The sequence below is a fragment of the Lepus europaeus genome, chromosome 14 (assembly GCF_033115175.1).
Source record: "Lepus europaeus isolate LE1 chromosome 14, mLepTim1.pri, whole genome shotgun sequence".
NCBI classification, from domain to species: Eukaryota; Metazoa; Chordata; class Mammalia; order Lagomorpha; family Leporidae; genus Lepus; species Lepus europaeus.
The window spans coordinates 14322560-14346222 of record NC_084840.1 but is presented as its reverse complement, the minus strand read 5'-3'; the positions used below and the strand labels follow the sequence as shown (position 1 = coordinate 14346222).

At 38.6% G+C, this 23663-nt stretch overlaps 1 protein-coding gene across 2 annotated transcripts in view; it reads right to left on the bottom strand.

The window, feature by feature from the left end:
• Window positions 1-540: 540 nt before the first annotated feature.
• NEK7 (NIMA related kinase 7) overlaps window positions 541-23663 on the bottom strand; it is a 153345-nt gene continuing 130222 nt past the window's right edge. For both annotated transcript variants that reach the window (XM_062211552.1, XM_062211553.1), the window contains exons 8-10: window positions 23197-23291; window positions 19096-19209; window positions 541-3372 (exon numbers count right to left, since the gene is read on the bottom strand). In XM_062211552.1, the coding sequence (XP_062067536.1) occupies window positions 3262-3372; window positions 19096-19209; window positions 23197-23291 (320 nt within the window). In that variant the 3' untranslated portion in view covers window positions 541-3261. The remainder of the gene's footprint in view (window positions 3373-19095; window positions 19210-23196; window positions 23292-23663) is intronic.

Here is a 23663-nt window from a genome sequence, read left to right as displayed (position 1 = left end):
TTAATACAAGCTATAAGTTATAAAATTAGACATTCTTTGCCATGATCTATCTGGCAAAGACTAATCTTGAGATGTAACTCTGGCCAGTTTTGCCCCGTTAAGATCTCTTACACTCGACATTGCCAGGTAGTGTAGCAGTGTTTTCGCCTTTCACATGGAAAGAACACACCAATCTATAAACTATAACATTATTCCCAGTCTATTACAGTGACAGGATTGAACTTGTTCTGCAAATTTCAAACTCTGAAGGTTCAAAGTGGGAAGATACATATTTCTTTTTACCTTCCAGAAGACTTTTTTCATCAAAAGAGCGAGGCGCTGATGAGAACAGGAATATGTGAAGATGCGCCTCAATTCCATGCCTATTCGAAAACCCGATTCTTACGGTCTATCACAGCTGCTTCCATTTCGGGCTACTCCAAAAGGCCAACATCAGGAAAGTGTATGAGGACGACTTCTTCGGATTAAGTGTTAGGTGAAAACAGACAAGGATCTATCTTAGAGAAATCACACACAGATATTTTATTATACATTTTTATTATATTTTATATTAGGGTATTGTACAATTTTCAAGCTAATAACAGTCTTTTTTGTATGTGTACTTAAAGCATAACAAAATAAAAGTATTTCACAAAAGAAGTCCATGTTACAGTACTATTGAAAGATGAGGCATAGGGTAATTATGCATTTCTGGGTTATAAACATAATACATTCATTTTAAAGAACATTTAATGTGAATAACATTTTGGTTAAAATAAATATCATAGTAAATGTTAACAGCAACACCTGAAGTAAATGGGTACAAGCAAGGTGTTTTGTAATAGACACTATGTAGAATGGTAAGGCATTCAGGAAGTGGCTGTCGTCTGACTAAATTTACAATCATTGCACACTTGATGCGTGTAGGAATACCCTTCATCCAGCACTCCTAAACCTCATTACACAAAACAAGGTTACCCCACACTTTACCCTGGGTAACTGGTACCAATGTCTATATGAGGTTCAGAATCTGATGCATCTTTTAGTTTATTGCTTCTTAAATCAACTCAAATGTTTAACTTAATATAAAATTTACTTAGAAAGACAAAGAACATTTACAAGTGATCATAAAAATCAGAACTTAGAATCATCTTCATAATTCTTTGGGACCATTTCAAAATTTGATTTTATACAGTGGTTTCATCAGAAAAAATATGAACGTTTAGATTTAAAAAGAACTCTCAGAAATGATGTTTCTACATGTAGAAACTAATAACGGTTTCTCTGATCATTAAATTCTTCCCAGTGATTTCCTGCTAGCAGATCCAGCCCTGAGAAGAGAAGCTTCATCCTCACAGCCAAGTCACCGTGAGGGGCAGGCTAATGAATTCTAGATCCATGTGTTAAAAACAGAAGTACCTGTTCCAACCAGAGAATATTTCATCTCAGACAAATACGTAACACCACAATGGACATGACACTAACAGTCCCCACAGGCGACGTCCCTCCTGCTTCTGGGCTGTGTCCCCAGAGCGGAGTCTCTGGAAGCTGGGGAGCCATACATCTGGCCCCCACCCAAAGGAGCAACTTGGGTCTTCCTTGCTTAAATGACTCTTCAGATCCCCTCTACAACTGATATTGAAAAACAGAAGGCTTTGTGATTTTAGCCCTTTACAAAGGTTTGAGTTTACAAAATGACTTCCATTCCTGTCAGTCTAAGAAATAGTGCAAGAACAAAGCCAGCAGTCACGTGGGCTGAAGGCAGGCATTCTCTGACCGGGAGGTTTTCACACTGCCAGGATCGTCCTTTGCAAAGTTTTAGTTGGTGGACCACAGCCTTTGCTGGGACTGCCACGCAGGGCTTCTGGCCCTAGGATCCTGGGCGGAGCTGGTCACCACGAACGTGAACGCATTTGGGAAAAACACCTCTACCGCCGCTTTGCTAGGCTCTGCCCTTCCTTGAACTACAGGCAGCATCCCCTTCTCTGCCATCTTCATGCACCGGTACAGCACTTGCTCACCAGAAACGCTGCTCTCTCAGCTGCTCTGGCCGCAGTACAGCCAGTTTACATTCTCCGAACACATTCTGAAATTACAACCTTGGCAAATGAATCGAAACTCTCAACATTCACAGGTACAGGGTAACACACATCCTTTCGTCTTCTCTATCAAGACAAAATACATGTACACAGGGTGGCCTAAGTTTTAAAAAAATTTAAAAAGTTTCAATGCAGGAAAAGTGTTGGTACACCAAGTGTCTTTTAAAAGGGTATTATGTCCTCAGAAAATCTGAAACATTAATGGGTAAAATGCACATACAATATAAATAAAAGTAACTTAAATATAAAAATTTCTGAAGGGGACCAACCAGAACTTCAATAAAATCTATGAATAAAAACATATGCTTACATTATAGTGTACAATTATGTGTTAAAATGCATTTCAATTCATAAAGAAACTGAAACATAGTACTGTAAGATTATTCAAAGAATATTTTTCAAATGTACAAACAGTAATAAAAACACAAAAGCTTTGGGTAATGTGCAACTTTAAAAATTACTATCACACCAGCCAAATCCTTAACCATGTTTTAAATGGATTCATTTATACCACTTTAATGCAAAGAGATTATGAAAGATATTGAAACAAAACAAAAAAACTCTTCAGTGTCTGACTCACATTTTTGTCTCCAAATCTTTTCACATTTAAAAACTGCATTTTGAATGTATAAGCTAAGAATTTTAAATGCTTCTCAGTCTATGTCTACATTTATTGTAAATTATATTTGAATGCTATACTGCTAACACTAAAATATATACTTCAAACTTTAAAAAAAGAAATCACAAACTTCACAATGTGTTCACCTCAATGTCCATAAATGACTAAAATGCAAAGAAGCCATGTGTTTAGATAGTTCTCCTTGGGTTTCAAGTCTATCCTGACACGTGCCAAGCTGCACTGTCACTATTTGGCACTGACAGTCTACGGAAACACAATTTATCAACAGAAAACACTAAGCAATTCTAAAACCCTTTAGCCATCAAAAACCATCATGTTTCATTTACTCTCCTAACATGCAATTCAATTATTTCAAAGGCATTTGGGGTTTGCAAGAATGATTTAGACTGGTACAAAATGAAGCTTACATGAAAACTGGTTAAGGATTCAAAGCACATAAGCTCTGAAATATTACTCTTAACACCCAGACAAAGGGGGAGGTATGATTTGCACAGAAATACTTTAAATTATTTTTGTTGGTGTTCTTGAAGATGCTGTGCGTGCTTAGCTGCTTGCGGTGCACGCGTGCATTCTCTTCGCGACATCATAGACGTAGGTGATGTCCGGCCGCTTCTCTGGATCGGGGTTGATGCACACATTAACTAACTGCCGTAACTGCGAAGAAAGAAAACACAGGGTACTTCAACCAAGCTTTGCAGTGGCTCAGAAAGAAATTCTGAATAGCTAACATACTGACAAGCAAAGTATATTTTCTGATCTCATTTTACTAGAAATAGATGCCTGTCAATGTCTTTACAAGCAGCTGAATGTTCCAGGAAGTCTAGTCCCCTGGAGAGTATTAATGTCAGACAAGTATTGCTGACAATTGTTGGCTTTAAAATGGATTCCGATGTTAGCTCAGAAGTTTAATCAGATGATAGCAATTACCTAAAACAGTAGGTTTTTAACTTTAGCTCCAGGTTGACTGGAGATACAAAGGCACTTAGCAAGTTAGTGAAAGACAAACCTAAAAGACATTTCTTTTTTGAAATCCACATATATGAGTGGTCTTCAAAAAGCTCAAAGATGTGTGTCATGAAAAACCATGCATGATTTTAATTTTTTCCACCAAGACATCTTTTAGTCTCATTTTCCACTTTTTCAAGTACCGTTGTACACAGATGAATCTGACCTGGAATTTAGCACATTAACCTTGATTTATAAGTTTACATTTTCATAAAAGACAACTAGAGTAGACGGCTATCATGTTTGCTATAAACTATTTTATATAAATACAGATTAAAAACTCTTGGAAAGCTAAGTATAATAACAAGCAAAGTGACTTATAAAATATCATCCAACCCTTAACTATATGAAGCAGTACTTAAATGTCCCCACTTTAGAGAAAAAAGTTAAAATTTACATCACAACCCTCCCCCCGCACATTTCAAAGCATTAAGAAAATTCCCTCTCAGTCCTAGATTCACTGAGCAGCCGAGTGCAGGATTTTATTCTCCATTTTAGTTGCCATGTGCCTTCACATCGTCCATGACCCTCCAGAAATGAAGTCCAAACAAGAGGAAGATCCAGGTTTTTCTGCCTTGTACATCTATCTTTGGTATTTAGACGTTCTGAAAATGTGCCTTATGCTCTAACTCTAGCCAGACTATCAGCACTTATAAAACTGTTAACTGCTGTAATTTCTTCATCTTCCTCAATTTCTACCATAAGACAATTTTCAACTAGGAGAAACAGATACTGAAAAAATGTGTGGATAGATGGGTGAACAGAGCTGAGAAGGCTGATGTCAGTCTGTGTAATGGACGTGACTGGCAGGAGTCAGGGCTCGGAGTGGAGCAGAAAGCAGTCTTGGTGAAGGTGCTGGGAGCCCTGTGCCCGTCAGTGGGTCACTGCCTCTGGAGGTTCATCCCTTGTCCATGGCACAGGGAGGCTGCAGTACATGATCTATGGGGAATCTTCCAGCTCTATTCCTTAACTGTGTGATTTTAGCAGAATGAGATTTAATGATTCCCTTAGAAATTCAAAAATATTAACACCCCCTAAAAGGGCCCAAAGATTACAACTTCCATTCTTTGCTAAAAAAGCAGCGAATAGTATTTAAAACCATTAAGGGGGCATGGCTATATGGAAGACATTTTATTATGGTAGACCCAAGAAATAGCATTTTACTGGTTAAAATAGGAACAAATACATCCAGTTAAATACAACATAGAAAACGGCTGGGAAAACTTATATTTTTAAATATAGGTTCATTATATGTGTTCTAACAGATCACCTAACTACCAGATATTTTGTTTAGAGATCAAAATAATACAGGAAGTAGAAAGGATGGCAAGGAAAAGATTACTGTGGCATAAGTTTATTATATTTAGCCAAATACAAGCAGCTGAAATACTAATTTTTTGACTCCATAGCACTGTCCCCTCCTCCAAGTTGGTTCAGAAACCTTACTTTCCCTGCATTAGACTTCGGAATAGGGAGGACATTCCAGTGTACTGATTAAAAATGACTGGCACTGTATTTCTCCTGGCTGCTTTTTCTTATGCCAAGATTAGAGAAAGAATGATGCAAGTGTACTTGAAGACAGTGATTCTCCGGTTCGTCAGAGAAAGAGGGAGAGAGATGAAGAAGATGGTAAACACAGCACCAGGGCGCAGTTGCTTCTTCCCACTCCCTCTGGATGGGCTTTATCAGGGATGACAGGTGAAGCAGATCAGAAACGATGGCAGACAGAGCCAAAGCGACGCAGCGCTTGCTTTTTCCTCCCCATATGCTGGCCCAGTAGCCACCAGATAGGAAGTTTATTTTGTCATTAAGATTTTTTTTTTCCAGAAGAAATATTAAGAGTCACCACCACAGAAAATCAGAATGTGAAGCAGAGAATGTACATGCCTCACTAAGGAGTCAAACAGTCAATTAACATAATTTCTCAGACTATAGTAAACACTCTAGAAAACTAAACTGGCAGTGACTCATCTGTCAAGTATTTCCAGAGGCTCTAGTCTGCAGGAGACGGTACACGGGGATGGGTGACGACCCAGCATAAGGAAGAACCTGTCCCAAAGGAAGGAGTACTGCTCAGGAGGAGAAGTGAGAGAACTCTTTCCTCACTGCCTCTTTCCTCCTTCCATTCTGCCCTTTGTGCCCCCTCTTTTGATTCACTCATTTGTTCAATATGTTTTTATGCAGTATTTTTAGAGTGCTGTACTTACCTAGGTGAAAAGGATAAGGCAATAAACACAAAAGGTACTTGCCCTTGCACAGCTTACAATCTACTGAGGGAAGACAGACAGCACAAAGTATAAATCTACATAAACTATAAAGTGTGCGTTCTCTTTCCCCCATCTCGAACATGGAGGGCCTGCCTCCCTCATGGCTCTTCTCCCTCCCAAGTTCTGCAGCCAGCACCAGGGGTCCCTCTGACACCACTTGGATGCTCCATTCCTACAAAGCTTCTTGATGACCTGGTTTTAATCTTCACCAGCATCTTAGTTTCTGCCTTCCAGGGACACAGCCTGTTTCTTAAAACACCCTATGTCGCATCAGAAATGGACACACAGCCTGTCTTCAGGTCTCTTATTCTAGCGTGGCTGTGCTTTGCCTTGACTGAGATCACTTCCGAAGCCTTCTGCTTTCCCAGTCCTCTCTCTCTTTCTGCCATCCGTTTCCAGCCTGGACCTAGACCTTCAACTTCTCTGACGCTTCTGACTTGGTTTTCTCTGTGCGCTCAGCATCCTCTGTCTCACGAATGTGATTTCCTTTGCTTAGCATCTTCCTCTGCCGCCTTGTCCTAAACAGCTACGTTTACTCCCCTAACAAACTACTTGGTGGCTTCACTGGCCACCAGCGTGCAGAGGAGCACAAATGGGCCTCTCTGCAGGCCCTGTTTACTGCCTCCGGCTGCCTTGTGAGAGTTTCTTCCTGCACTCATGTGAAACACGCTCACGTGAAATCTTGTTTCTTGCTCGCCTAACCACTTCTTCCTATTTTGGAGATGCCTCCAATTTCTCAATCCAGAAATCTGAAATTCCCAGAAGACCTCGTCCATGCCATGTCCTCGCCCTTGCCCACCCACCCCTGCCCCCGCCACTTGCCTACCAATCAGCAACCGAGTCCTACAGTTTCTAGACTGCCGACTTTTTGTTCTTGCCCCACTCTCCAACCACAGTCTCGGAATACTCTCACCACTGACAGCTTTGCCTTCGGTTTTCCTCTGACCTCACCAGTGCTGCCTGATCACCAAGCTGCTGTATGGCAACTTCAGGTGTCTCCAAGATTCCCCGTTGCTCTTTGCAAAGTCTAAGATCTCAACACGGTGCACGAGGGCCTCTAAGACCTGGCTCCTGCTTACCTTTCCAGTCTCAAATATTTAGTGACAGAGCCCCTCTACCTTCTCCCAGCCCCGTTCTTTATTCTAAAGTCACACGGCACTTGCAGTTCTCTGCTCAGAAAAGACTTTGTCTCTGCTTCTTTGCTTCTGCTGGTCCTCTGCTTAGCCTGCCTTCCTCAAACCCCCTCCTCTCTGCCCTACTTCCCTGCTAATCTCACATTATCTCTCTTCTAAAGCCTTTCCTCACTTCCTATTTGCTGTACAGAACTTACTTTATGGGGCCGGCGCTGTGGTGCAGCGGATTAATGCCCCAGCCTGAAGCGCCAGCATCCCATATGGACACTGGTTCGAGGCCCGGCTGCTCCACTTCCCATCCAGCTCTCTGCTATGCCTGGAAAAGCAGAAGATGGTCCAAGTCCTTGGGCCCCTGCACCTGTGTGAGAGATCCAGAGGAAGCTCCTGGCTCCTGGCTTCGGATCAGCTCAGCTCCAGCTGTTGTGGCCAATTGGGGAGTGAACCATCGGATGGAAGACCTCTCTCTCTACCTCTCTGTCTCTGTGTAACTCTTTCAAATAAATAAATAAATAAATATTAAAAAAAAAAAAAAAACACCTTACTTTATGCCTGACCTCTGCTGTATGCTTCACATACTTCTACTGAAGTCCAAACGAACCTGACTGCACATCACCGTATGCTAAGATGTGGTAAGATCTGGGAAGTGGAAACTGGATGAACAGTGGCCACTCAGCAGCCTGAATGAACAGACTGAGGGGTGAAGGGAGAGGTTCTGGAGGTGGCGCCACAGGTCTGAAGCATGACTATAACCTTAATGTTAGCAGAGTCAAAGACGGAGTAAAAAGAGAACCATGCCTGCCAGCAGAATGCTCAGTAGCAAGCTCCTGTAAGATTTCAGGCAAAAAAAAATATTGTTGACTAGGAATTTTCATCAGGAGGGTGCTGTCAAGAGCAGAAGTTGGTAACACAGGAGGCAGGGTGGCTGTGAGAGTACAAGAGGATATTCTGAGTTTTGAAGATACTGTGTTCTGACATATTGAGACCTGGGCAGAAATACAAACTTCTCAGTTGGGGGTTTAATTGTGTTTCCATTCCTGTATCTCCAAATAGTATACACTAAGCCCTTGTTGACTCCACCAATGCTAGACTGTGAAGACAAAGTAGGGTAGCTCAAGTGAGTAGTAGTTAACTTACACTGAGCAAAATTTTGAATTGTATGGTTCTCCTAAGTGTTCATTTAGTTCACTTAAGCACAGACATAAGGCTGGATTATAAAAATATTATATACTTAGATAACATTTAACACTTTGGAAAACCATATCTTCTAAAAAAATTATTTGAAGCACTGAATCCACCATAACAATGTCACTTTATAGACAAAGAAACTCAGGTTCTACCATCAATTTTTTAATTGCTTCTAAGTTGGAACCTGAGTCGTCTGATTTTTCATGCAGGTTTTTTCCAGCCTGCCATTGTTGAAAGCTCATTTTTACTTCGTCTTCTAGTTTAAATGCCTCAGTACAGCTTTGTATGTCTAATGCTTATCAAGAGCAATAACTGGTTGAATTTCAAATCATTGCCACTATAAAGAAATTCCACTTAGTTGATGGCATCATCTGAGGTCATCAGCAGAGCTGAGTTACTAGGTATTGACGGGAAATGTCAGTTATGAGGTGGTGGTCATGGAGTGGCAAGCTACCATGGGGAGTTGATTTCACTGAGACTGGTGTCTGACTTCCACAAGGTTTTCCCTTAAAGTGGAAGAACAGAATGCAAGTTTGTATCAAAGAGTATGTAAACGGTGTGCCCCACAGTGGGTCCCATCACATTCTTGCTCAGAAAATTAAAATTTAGGGAAGATCCTGTGAGAAATAAAATTCACCTTTACAACTTGGGATAATCTAAGCTCTACTCTTTAATCAAATTAGATCCCCACAAGGCTACTTGCTGGGGGCATTTAGTTTACCCAGCTGCTACATCACCTCCAAAACTGTTTTAATTGCTTGCTTTTGGGGTTTATCAGACACCCTTTAGGCAACTGCTGTTGAAGACGTTTGCCTGGTACATTATTCACAGAATCTTGCATGAGATATTTCTATTCTATGGTAGGAGAAAACTCTTCTATGGAGAACTGGTATATTTCCTCTATAAAAACAATATGCTTACTATGTTTCCCTTTATGCTATGACAAAAAGGAGGTTAAAAAAATGAAAAGTTCAACCACGTTTCCTTTGGCCATTAGGGCAGGTACATTTAAATCCCTTCTGTCCTTGGTTCTGAATATGTACTTCTATTTCTGTTTTCAAAACTAGTAAGTCATGGCTTTGGCTGTAAAATTTTTTCTCTTTTTTTTGTAATATTTATTTATTTGTTTGAAAGGCAGAGTTACAGAGAGAAAAAGAGACAGAGTGAGATCTTGTATTGGCTGGTTCACTCCCCCAATGTCCGGAGCTGGGCCATGCCAAAGCCAGGAGCTTGGAATTCCATCCTTGGCTCCCACCTGAATGTAGAAGCCCAAGGATTTGCACCATCTTCTGCTTTTCTAGGCACATTAGCAGGAAGCTGGGTCAGAAACGGATCAGTGAGGGCTCGAACCAGTGCCTATATGGGATGCTGGCGCTGCAGGCAGTGGCTTAAGGCAGTGAGCCACAAGGTAAATACAGGGGCAGGGATTTGTTGCAGCAGCTAAGATGCTGCTTGCGATGCCAGCATCCCATTTGCAATGTCTGGGTTTGAGTCCCACCTCTGCTATTCCAGCTTCCTGTTAATGTGCATCCTGGGAGGTGGCAGGTGATCCCTAGCCTGGGTCTCTGTCACCCAGGTGGGAAGCCTATATTGAGTGCTAGGCTCCTAGTTTCAGCCTATCCCAGCCCTGGCTATTGTGGGCATTTGGGGAGTGCACAGCAGATGAAAGATCTCTGTCTCTTTATCACTAAAAATAACTAAATGGGGGGTAGGGGGTTTCAGTAGGGGAATTCTTAACTTTCTTTGAAATCTATGAGATAACTATCGGCTGTTCCAAAGGTAAATTTAAATAGAAATGTTACAATTGTCTCTGGGATCAGGGGAGGCTGGGGAACGGGCGAGCGGTGCACTTTGCTTTCCTCGGACCTAATCCATCCTCGTTCGGGTGGATTAAGACCCTACAGTCTTTTGATGTAGGTAAGGGGGGAAAATCACAATAAATCATTCATTTTTATGATCAAAAAACCCATGGGTTAAATTTTATGCTTTTAATAATCTGGTTAAAAATGCAAATTCATATGGCTCTACAGTCTCTTTTCAGACTAAATAACAAAGCTGTAATATCAATTTTAGATGGTAGAATTATTTGTGCCCTTGTCACAATGAATAGGAGGATAAAATAGTCAACCTACGTAGTTTTGAACCAGGAGCAACATTGAGAGAAGATTAGAGGAGGGGAAAAAACGCTGGCTTTGCCAAACAGTACGTGGTGATAACCGCACTTGACAGGCTGACTCAGGGTACACTTTCTGCAGCTGGTGGACACGTCACAGGTGATGTGACTTAGACTGCAATGCTCCATGGACTTATTCACACTTTCAGGTCAAAAGACATCTGTTCTCTGAGATAACACTGGTGTTGGAAACAAATGCTACTTTCAGTGCTAGAGCAGAGAGAAAACCATCTCATGAAAGCTATTATTTATGACCCACTATGCATTTTCACATGATTCAACTTGTTGAGTATCCATGCTCTATGAAGAAGGTACTGTCATTAGAATGTTACAGAACATTCCTAAGGTCACACAGGCAGTAAAGGGCTGGTCCTGGATTTGAACTGAAGAGGTCTAGTTTCAGAGGCCAGGCTTTTACATTCTGTGTTATTCTGCTAGCAGGAAATTCTCCCTGGGTCTGTGGATATCCTCATGGTCACCTCTGTGCTACGGTGGGGTGACCTTCTAAGTCGTCAGGGATAGACTGATAGCCTAATTGATTTTCTTTTTAAAATATTTAATATAAAGCATAGTTTAAGTTTACTTTACAATTACAGGCTTAATGCGCCACTAGCCATAGTATTCCAAAGAATGGTAGCTCTAACACCAGTCCCTCTAGTTTATAACTAATGGATCTGCTTTCATATTTCATACCATTCTGATCAAAAAACAAAAAACAAAACCAAAGTTTTCTGTAGGACTCTGCAAAACTGATGAGAATTGGGCCTGCTTTCCCTATGAAAAAATACACTTAAGTGACACAAAAAGGTTCACATTAGAATTATGACAAGAGCAACAATCTCAATGTTATTCCTCATCTGACTCATTCAGAAAAGTGGCAGTAACTGCCTCCAAACAAATAAAACACACTTGGATTTTTCACATGGACCAATCCACATAGTTCAGATTATGATCACACAGAGTGATCTGATAAACATAAAGAATGCCTCTACGTTTTCTCTCACAAAGTGAGATGTTAAAAACCAAGAAACCATAAGAAGTAAGATACTTCTTTTTAGGATTTCCCTCACTTTTGGTCTTACACCTTTTAAAATGTTCCTGTAGATTTCTGGAAGAAAAGAAATCAGTTTAGAAATCTTTAATGTTTAACTAATATTTTGCGATGACTCTAAAAGCTATGTTAAGCATGGTCAAGGAAAACACATGCTCAGATAATGCTGAGAAATTTATTTGTATTCTACACAGGTTTAAATTTCTAATATTGCTAGACAGTTACTTGCTCAAAAACAAAACTTCTGAGCTTGAACTCAGGGATGTAGCTTTCCATTTATTTTAAATTGTAGAAGTAATTCCCAGCTCAGTAGATATTGTAATATTGCTAAAAATAAACGAATAAATAAACATTTCATGGTTCATTTCTCAGAAAATTCAGATGTATTACCTCCTACTTGTTTGTTGCTTTTTAAAAAGAATTTTGCCTTGTTTTAACAAGTTACGTAAAACTAAAGGTCTGAACCTGCAAAGCCTTTACAAGATCAGAGAAAGGAAAACTTTAATTCAGATGCTTCAGAGAAATTTGAAAAGCAACAAAACACTTACATGGGAAAAGGCACAGTAACAGTAAAAATGTACTCTTGGTAGCATTTCAAGAGGATTATAAAGTCATAAACCAATGAAAATTAATGAATTTCAATAAAGTAGGGAAAATATTAATATATTTTGATTTATTTTTTTCTAAAGAAATATCAAAGCAAATAGGTTGCCAGTAGAAGTACTAAAGAAAAGGGAGAGTTGACGGTCATTGTTGTGGGGGTGAGAACCCAATTACAGATCAAGTTCAGTCACGTACAGGTAATAACAATAGGGCTCTTTGTGCATTATAGCTTTAGGTCACTAACACAATTCTCAATAGAATAATAAGGACTAGTGCTATTGGTACTGTTTCTTTTTCACCCCCATTTTAATCCCTCTGAGACCAATTATGTTCTATCAGCCTCCCAGATAAACCAATTTCCATCCACCCAAGGACACGTTTTAGCACCCCAAAGTGGGTCTAATACATTAAAGTGCACTGTATTTTGGAGCTTTCACTATTTATACAAAATGATTAGGCGTATCCAACTTATACACCAAAGTGTCACTAGTGATTGACTTGGGAGGCGAGAGAGGGGAAAAGAATCTTAGGCAGAAATAAAATAACATAATGTCTGTATTTCACAACTGAAGATCATTCAGTGTCTTTTGAAAACTGTGAAAGTCTTACAGAAAGTTACATGGTTTTATAGGCTCCCACAGGATACGTGAAATACAGTGCTCCGTTCTGGATTCACGTCTTCAAGGAGCAAGTCCCTAGCGTCACTTCAGAAGCATAGGTGAACACAGGGCCTGCTTAAATATATTTTTGAAACAAAAAAAAATGGAACATCCAAAGCTTAAACATCAGATAGCATATGGCAACTTTCAGTAAGTTGGCCAACTAGTATTATACATAAGAATATCAAACCTAAAGAACCTGTAGGAAGGAAAATCAAATGTTATTGTTTGAGGTAACATATGATGCTGTTAATTTTAAAAATAATGGCACAATTTATCAGCATTGCATATGTTCATTTTAATGTAAAATATTATCTCACTTAGCATCTGGTTATATAACAGGGACTACAGAAAAATTCAAATAGGTTTACTGTTAAGCATTATTTAGATATTAGATATCATTTACATATTATTTAGATATTAGATATTTAGATATCATTTAGATATTTGTGGGACAATGCATTAGAAAGAATGTTCTCATACCAATCTAAGTGACATTGGTTAATTTCCAGTAACAACTCAAAGGAACTTACATAATTTCTGAATCCAGTAACTATAAAACAAAAATATTTAGAGTACTCCAATGAAAAGTTTTATCCTTAGTTTAACCTCAAAAATGGAAAACTCAACTTCTACCTGACGCTTTCATCTTTTCCCTTCTTATTTACAAAGGCTGTATTTTTTGTTATCACTTAAACATCTTTTAACATCCAGAATTTAAGCATAGAAATTATTTATAAATACTATGTTAAAAATCAGCTATGGAGGCCAGCGTTAATGATGGCATCCCGTGTTGGAATACCAGTGTTGAGTCCCAGCTGATCTGCTTCCAATCCAGCTCCCTGCTAATGTTCCTGAAAGCCAGTAGAAAATGATCAAAGTACTGGGCCCCAGCCACTCACGTGGGAGACCCAAGTGTGAGGCTCCTGGCTCATCCCAAACCACTGCTGTGGTCAGTGGGAGTGGACCAATGGATGCAGATACCTCCCTCTATCTCTCTCCTCTCTGTCTCTCTCCCTACTCTGTCTCTTTTCCCCTCTCTCCTCCCTCTCTCTCGCCCCTCTCTGTCTCCCCCCCTTTCTTTTTCTCTCTCTCTTTCTCTGCTTTCAAATATCTTTAAGTCAATGAGTTATAATTTTTAAAGCTTTAATTTAATGATAAACTAATTTTTTTTTTTTTTTTAGGGATTTTTCAGAAAGTTCGTGAAAATGCATATTATGGAAAAACCACCCCTGGCTTTCAAAATTTACACCACTATAAACTTAGGTTTTAACTTTACTTTTCTGTTACCTTTTTGAAGTATTCTCACATTATGAGTCAACCCATGTTATCTTGAGATACATACAGTAGTTTTTACATCTTCTAGTATATAAAAATAATTCCTCTATCCTGCCCAGTTTCCTCACTCCTTCCTCTCAATGTTGCATGGCCTGTGAGGTATCCAGAATCCTAAGCATGTCCTGTACAAATGCCCAATAGTTCCTCTGCCTTCCACATGCTAATAAAATTCCAGATAAACATGGTGAGTGAGTAAGGATAGAGAAGAGAAAAATGAAGAATGCTAAGGGTAAAAATTATGAAATGCTCACTCATAAGATAGCCGAGAGTTTGGTTACGGCTGTGTGTCCCCATAGCACAAGCAGGGGGAATCCTGCAAAATGGAGGCAGCTTGAAGTCTTGTGTTTGCTCTAAATACTTCTAGACCTCTATTTGCCCATCTCTAAAATGGGAATAATGCTATGGTCCTTCTTTCTTGGGAAAGTCGTGAGACAGAAAATAGAGATTCAAAAAGTTGAAATCAGTTTAGTTCAGTTAAAAACTCGTAATCAACCATATGAAAACTGACTTTTGGATCCTGTATTAGATTTTATATTCTCTATGAAATCAAGACTCTTCTTGTCACTTATGAAAATGATGCTGGAAATCTGTGCACATCTGAGTGAAACCAGAATGCACCACTCAACCAGCCCACAAAAGGTAAAAAAGACCACCAAAGATCCCTGCCATGTGCCTTTGATTTCGCTAACTTGAATGGCAAAATTGGAGGAAGGGGACACCCACAAGTTAGAAAGGAAAATACAAACAGAAAGGTAAGCCAAAATATAGGTTCACTACTACTTATGAGGCAAAAGTTTGAGATTTCTTTTATTGTCTATTAGCTTTTTGATTGGATCTGATCTTTCAAGTTGACATTTAAAGCATATTTTTTGTTCAGCTGAGAAATAATCTCATCAGTCGCCTTATATAACAAATATTTCTCTATGTATGAAATGGAGGGATAATGTTGCAAAACAAATGTAATAAAAAGCAAAGGAGATTTTAAATAATATACTGAAAACAGGGTTAATAATTATGATCCCAAAATCACATTTTGGCTGCTTCATCTATGAAAAGCAGCAGTAAGACTTATTAAACCAGCATATTTCCAAAAACATAATTAGAAGATACAACAAATGCTGTACCTTTCAAAAGTCTTATTTATAATAAACTTAAAATGACTGCTAAATAAACATAATCAGAGATTATGGTGCTATGTAAAAGAATTTTAAAACCTTACAGGACAGTAATAAAGGAAAACTCGAACCAAATGTCTATCTTTAGAGTAGGAGAATTCTTTGGAGCAGTTTCACTAATTCAATTCGCATTTATTGGTTCATTCATTCTGTTTTCAAATTTACTCTTTTAGGGGATGGTGCAGTGGGTTAAAGTCCCAGCCTGCAGCGCCGGCATCCCACATGGGCACCAGTTCTAGTCCCTGCTGCTCCACTTCCCATGCAGCTCTCTGCTATGGCCTGGGAAAGCAGTAGAAAATGGCCCAAGTCCTTGGGCCCTTGCACCCAGGTGGGAGACCCAGAAGAAGCTCCTGGCTTCGGATCAGCTCAGCTCCAGCTGTTGCGGCCATCTGGGGAGTGAACCAGCGGATGGAAGACCTCTCTCTCTGTCTCTACCTCTCTCTGTAACTCTGTCTTTCAAATAAATAAAAATAAATCTTAAAAAAAAAACTTTATTCCTTCCTTCAAACCTTTTGGAATGCATCAGGTCCAAGAGACAGAGAAGCAACAGAGTTAGCACTCCTCAGGGGGCGGTGCCTGGCAGTCTGGCGGGAGAGGCCACATGCAAAGAAGTAGCTGAAGAAGTAGCTACAAGGACCTGGGACCTAGGGCAGGCTGGGGGCGGGGGCAGGGAAACTGTCTGTAGATGATGTCCAAGCTATGTGCAGAAGCAAGAGAACGAGTGTTTCTGTTAAACTTGTCCATAAAAAAAATTGAACTTCTGGTAGAACTGGCGCTGGTAGAGCTTGGAGGGTCGCTTGATAAGTAACGTGAGGGATAAACCCAGGGCATACTATGAAGGGCATTTTGAATCATAATTTCTTGTACATAAGCAAATGTTTATTGAACATTTACTGTTAACAGTAATAACAAATTTAATTTGAGATACAAATAAGGGAAAATCTTTTTTTCAACCCATGACTTTTGTTAAATACTGTAATTCCCAGGGATATGTAGTGAGCTCTTTACTAAAAAAATAGGAAAGAATACTGGGCACCATGAAAAATTGTCAAACAAGTATTTCAGTAAGTCCACTAATATACATCTCCTCGTATCATTCATTCATGCACAGCTAAATTTCAGACCTGAATGCTAGTCATATATAATAGCTAGCATAATCCAAAAGGAAAGATTTGACACAGAGGCTTATTTTTACAAAGGGAAATGTTTTGGTTTTTATGCTTTAACAGTACTTGAGCTTTAGAATATAGTGTAGGAAAATAAAGAAAAAAAATCTCAAGGTTTGAGACTGCAAGTCCTTCTAAATGGAATGACTCTATCTCAGGTCCCTTAGGAAACCCATCAGTCAGGGCTCCGAGACAGGGATAGGCAGTCCTCTCGTGACATGTTCCCTTCAATCTTCTTTGGGCAGTAGCCTTGAAAATTTAGTAGCAGTCAAGTAAATTTGGTTGGCTCTCAAGTACACATTTAGCAAGTTAATTTGCTTACAATTTTTATTTTCAGTTACAGAACCTGTGACTGTTTGGGGCTATAAAACTGACACTTAATGAACTGGTCTTTTAATTAAATTTTGCCACACCGAAATTAAATGGCAACTTGGATTTTTGAAAGATCTAAAGAGCCTTCTTTATAAAGACATATTTAAGATATCATTATGGCAGCACCAAATCTGTCCTTTTCTTCTTTTGTAACCACTACTTCTAGAATAATTATTTTAGAAACAAACTGAGTTCTTATTAAGGAGAAAAAATATTTATTAGCACATCTGCATTTCAAAGCTCTTGTTCTGAGAACTCTTCTACATAACTGAACAGATTAAAGTAGCATTGTGATACAGTCTGCATATTTTTATATTCATTTCTTTAGTAGGAATTATTTTCCATATTTACCCAGATGGTATGGCCTTCTATTTCATCAGAGCATGACAACAGATTTTTATCAAAATGAGGAATTGTGCTCTTTTTTGGAAAGTACACCAAATAATGTGTTTTGCTTTATAGCTCTTCTCAAAACTGGTAACTATATGGAGGGAAGTAAGAAGTGGAATCTATTTTCCCTTCCCAACTCCAAGACCTTCTATCTGGGCCAGACTTTGATATTTGCCCCTTGGCTGAGAATCCGCATATCCAACTTCACACTTAGCTGCAGTGAAGTAGCCCTGCAGGCAGGCGGACTTCAACGAACCACTAGTGGTATCATCATTAAAATCCTGCTGAAGGTCACCATGGTAACCGCCTGCTGAGGTTTCGCTGCCGCACTCGCATCTCCTAATCAGCTACCATGTGAAATGCAAATTCAGACAGTCTGAAAATTAGTCAAGAAGAATAGGGGATGAGGATGCAGATATGTGAAATATTCATGCGCTTCATGGAAAAAAGAAGACAGCATGAATGACACAACAAAGAAAGGCCCCTGACATTCTTGCTATCATTTTGCATTATTGTTCACACCCTACTGTATTTCCAGGCCTATAGTTCTGAAGTTGGTTTTGTGAAATGCCATATTTATATTCCATACCCAAAATAGTAATTAAAAATGGCTAACATAATAGCATTAACATCAAATGAAGATAATACTTCTAAGTTTTCATCGCTGCCTTCTAAGAGTTGATTCTAATTACCTGAATACAAATGCTATGAAGCTAAAAGACATCATTGATTATCTGTTTCAAAACTACCAGAAGAAAAAGTCCTTATTACATTCTGGAAACACAAATGCTTTACATATGGTCATTCTTTAGAGATATTTATTTCTGTTTCATGATCTCAAATCTCCTTATGTAATACTGACTGAATGCTGTTCATTTCACAATAGAAAGACCGACAGGATTACCTAATAAGTGAACACTGTAATTGTTTTCTATTTTTCCTTTGTTCCTGTTCATTTTCTTGGGCCACAAAAAAAAAAGTCTGTTGCTCATGAGAAGATGTCCTGACTCAAGATAATGTTTTCTCCGAGTAGACCCTGATGAGCATTCCAAAAAGAGCTTTTCTGAACACATCTCAGTTGACCCGAGACACTGCGCTTCTGCACACCTTGTCCTTAAACATGGGTAAAATCATGATGCATTAGGCCAAAATGGGAGACATTTTCTTCAGTGAAAACTAGGTATTGGGTAGAGCCAAAACAACTCGCTTCAACAGGTTACCAAAGCAAGCAAGGATTCAGGTTCTGATCTTAATGAGGTAAAATCTTGGAAAAATTTCAGTCCTGATATAATTTTTAACACTTCTACAATAACTTCAAAATATTTCCCCAAAGGAACTTTGACTGTAGCAGCAAGGTAGTGACAGGACAGGTGCTGTCAAAGGAGGGAAGAGAAAGCTTAATGAACCAGGTTCAGAAACATGTGGCTAATGTTTCAATTTGGGGACAATGTGGAAAGGAGGGCCCTCTGCCAGCACAGTTATAATTTCTATTCTGTTGCTGCTGGTCCGAGAGGAGAGTGAGGGGCTAGCAGACATACTGGCTACGCAGAGTCTGAGCGTGAGCATTAGATTCTGCCCCTGTTGCATTCAGCACTCTGAAAAGTCAGCTACTATTCTCATCACACCTGGGAAGTGGCCAATTTCACAGCACATGCTGTGTTGTGTTCTTCTCCACATTAGGAACTGCAGTCAGCTCTGAACACCAAGTCTCCAACAGAATGAAAACACAAAGAAAAGTGCTATTTCTGCTGCCTGCACTATCCACTGGTATGTTTGGACAAAGTAAAAGTTCTTAATAAAATACAAACAAACATCAGCAAAAGGAACAAGAGCCAAAGATGGGAACAGAAAATGACTTACTTCTTCTGAGTAGTGATCTGAAGGCAGAGGTGGGTAGTCGCACTGTTCTATCTTCTTACACAGTGAGTATAAGTTCATTTTGTCACCATAGAAAGGACTCTGTAGCGCAGCCATCTGTAAAACGCTCCCAATGAAATGGATATAGTTACAGGGCAACTTTACAGTTGATTTCCTCAAGCACATTACACTGGGGCAGACAATAATCACAAATGCATTAAATAGTTATCTGCGCATGTGGATGATGACGAATATTCCTTTCTGAGAATTCTGTATTAAGTGCTAAATATCATCAACTTTGGTTAAATTTTTTCAGTGCTTTAAAATCCCCTAGAAGAGAAATAGTTAGCATATTTCTTAGTAAACAGTAAAACAATACGAAGAATAGATTGACTTAAAAACTCTGTAAACATGATGTAAATAATGTCATAGAATGACAAGCATATCTCATGATGAAACAGACATGCGAAGGCACAGCTCAGCCAGCAAAGGGCACAATACAGCAAACAGGAGACCACAACTAAAACTGAATTACAATCTGGTAATGGTTTAGGGAATAGAATGCACAGCATTTTTATTTTGCATAACAGCTTCTGTAGGGAAAGGTTCTGAGAAAAAAACAGTCTTTTCCATTTGCATATTATAACCGATCCCCAAACACCTTAAAATGAATTAGACCTTCTTTTCTTTTGATAATGTCTCAAAAGCAGTGAATGTGTTGTAAAACCTCTACAAATCATGGGTGTAACTCAAGGCTTCCAAATGAGATATAACTGTGCAGAACATAACTCAAAAGCTGAGCAACTTTAAAAAAGACATTATTGAATTTAAATTTATTTTAAGACAAGGTTCTCACTTGACATTTAAAGTGCAAGAGAGTACTGCAGTAAGCAGGGTTACAAACTAAAAATTCAATTTAAATGTTCGTATCCTGTTCAAAACCTTCTAAATCTTTGAACCGCAGCAGCAAGAATACAACACGGAGTGCCAGGCTGCCCCAAAGTCAGTCACCCTTTTCTACATGTGCTAATAAGTTTGATTTTGGAAGGACAATGTGTACATTCCCCAGACAGGCAGCGTGTGTGTGAAACACGCTCGTCCATGCTGTGCTACTCAGTGAGTGTCAGTGGGGACAGGACAAGCTGAAAATGGCTCTCATCTGCCTCTGCGCACCACGCAGGGCGTTAACTCCTTCAGAGCCTTGCCCGGGAGGGGCTGGCAGTGGAAATGCAACCTGGGAAGGAGCAGACTGATTTTTACCCAGGCGTTTGCATTACAGGAAACCCAAATGCACCTACACAGAACAACCTCAGGAACAGAGTTGCTCCACACGTCCAAGAAAAAAAGCAAACACAATTTGTTCCCAAACAAATAAAGCACTCCACCTGAGAGGGAATTTCCAGAAAAGGAACCATGATAACCATGTTTTTGTTTAAAATGCAAGGAAGCATTCTGATACAATAAATACTTTAAAATGCCATCTTTAAAAATACACTATATAAAAAGCGTGATCTCTGTTTGCAGAGCCTTAAGAAAATGCTACATATATATGAATTCTCTTATGCTGTGAGTTCATTACAGTACTTTTGTCTCAATACTGCAGAGTGTTAACAAAAAAAAAAAAAAAATCATCTGAATGTCCCCTAAGGAGTTAAACAGGAATAGTATATTTTCATGCATCTCCTGCTTTGACAGATGAAAAATGTCAACTGTCCTGTTTTTATTTTCAGGCTTTTGCACTATTCATCTGGTTCATTAGTGCATCTCGATGCTGCCCCTGACAGCTGCTCGCCCTCTCCTCCCAGCAGCTGAATTTTTCAGGCTAATTTGATCCTCCACACTGAGACGATCGCTAGAATGATTGACTTGCTCCCTGACCTCCAGGGTCTGACTTTCCTTATTAGTATTCTGGGGGTGTCGGAGGGACGGAAGCCCACTGTCTGTCTTCGGGGCTGGTGGCAGCTCTCTCTTTTTTTGAACTGTAAGCCACCAACCTACAACCCTGTAAGGATGCAATTGCTGCGCGGAACAATAAAGGAAATGTGTAAAACCTACTTTTCCATGTAAAGGTCCGTGTAGCAAAAGCACAGCATCTTGATTTTAATTAGTAAAGTCTACTTTGTTGCATATCAATTAAAACTGTACTGATAGGGACTTTTTTTTTTTTTGAGGTTTCAGGAATATTTGAAAGTCTAATCTTCTGAGTTTAAAAAATGCATTTTCAGAAAAGGCTTCCTATTCTTCCATTGGTAATAATAATTTCTTAGTGGGCTGCAACATAAAATCTCTGCGTGCTGCTAGGGCCAAGTTTTAAAAGCTAAATTGCTGGGTATTCTATGAACACTGTACTCAAACATCAGTGAAAGGAGAGAGCACATAAAGGTAAATTAAATCTTTAGAAAATTTCTAGTTCTTCCAAAAGTCTTGCAGGGAGGAACGGAAAAAATATATTGAGCTGAACATTAACACTGGCACGGTAAACACTTTAACTGGAAATCATCCACAGCACACATGATTCTTGGATGTAGGAGTGTCCAAAGAAATACTTTTTATTTTGGTGATTACTTTAAGCACACCTAAAAATGAGACACTCTCAAAGGCCAATTCAGAATGTAGAAATGATTTCAGTTTTGACAGGAGATCGCTAGCTCTAAATAACTACACAAACTTTTCCCTGAAACACTTATTACCCCAACTGAACTTTCTTTGTTACTAAATTTAATCTCATTATTGGAAACCAATTCGCCGTTTACTTATAGGTGCTTAAAGGGAAAATGTTGCTTTGATAGTATTAGCCTAGGGCCTGAAGCAATCTAAGGGACCTAAACACATATAAAGATTTTAAATGTACAAAGTGGCTAATTTTTAAACATTATAGTAACCTAATATAAAACCATTTCTTTTCAACAATGTACCAAATTATTAACAGACTATTATAAATCTCTTATAATCCCATGTGCATACATAAAGATGTTATCATGTTACATCATTAATTCATATTTTTATTAAAAACTGGTTTACTTGAGAACATTTAAAAATCTTTTCACTTTAGCCATTGGTTACTTGAGTAGGAAAAATAAAATTAATAACTTCGGGTCGTCTAAAGGAAGTTGGAATTGTAATCACAATGAAAGATCTTAACATACATTTAAAAAAACAAAAAACCACCTCCTGCAGCTCCACTTGCAAGCAATGGTGGTACAATTAAAATAAAGACCACATCACACACTTAAGAGGACATGACATGAAATACAAAGCAAGAAACACATTGGTTTCTACCCATCTACTTCACATTTCCTTCATATACACTAAGAAATGGAAATGATTTTCTGTTTTCTGTTTCTTCACTTTACCAAAACCTAGTTAGTGGTAGTTTTTAATTAACTGCTTTGCCTCAAAGTCTACATTCGTTTTTACCATTCAATTAAAAAATTACAGAAGTTACCATAGAGTGAGATAGTTTGATTAAACCACTGCTCTATAACATGGCTGTAAAGAGTGTCAGTCGCAGGCTTTCTTCTGCCTATTAAGTCACTGCAGTGTAATCTTTCCAGAGGACCTACCTATATGATTTCATCTTCCTTTGATAAGAGCAGGAGAGAGAGCTCTACCAATACAAACCATTACTCATGGAAACTAAATTCAGTGATAACCTAGAAAAATTATATGTAATCAAACTATCTATCCTTAAAGCTGAATTAGATATGTGAATGTGAAACAAAACATTGATAAATACTTACTACACTTTCATATTTCAAATCTATTTCATTATACCTCTCCTACAATGGACTAAGCAAGTTTCCCTAGCTGTTCAAATATGTAAAAATGATATGCAGAAAAGCATTATATTTACATAAAAGTTTACAGCTAAAAAATTCACATCAGAAAGACATAATTTTAAACCACATTAGATGAACAAATATATAGAAAGATGGTAGCAGTTATTTAAATGCTTATTATAAATATAATTAACCCAATGAATTCTTCATAGGTAGAAAGCTGATTCTTAAATATTACCCAGAAAAATAAGTGTGCATTATAAGGATAGGGGAAATACAGTAAGTAGAGATGCATCAATAGATGGAATTTATCAACACTACCTACCTCATATAGTAGACAGCCAAGAGACCAGATGTCAGATTTGAAGTTGTATCCATTTTCATGTATTCTCTCTGGAGACATGTAATAAGGTGTACCCACTACAAAATAATAAATAGGAGTATAAAAATAAAGATGCAGGAAGGATAAGGAATGAAATAGAACATTTTGGATTAAAAATGTCATTGAAAAATTCATTAGGATCAGGAAATTGTTTTTGAGTATACTCAAAACTCTGTACTTTACTCTTTGGTCGCCATGCTGAAATAGCATATTAATAACTATATTACATTAAAAAGAGAGTGCAGGATGAGACTCCTGTTCCCTTTTGATCAATCCAGGAAAAATCTAGGGAATAAAATTAAAAGAAAAAATTCTCAAAAGAAAACCTAGCTAACTGATTAGCATTGAATTTATTTCATTAAAAAAAAAAAAAGCCTGGCCATTCTAAACAGTCAAAAATCAAAATATGT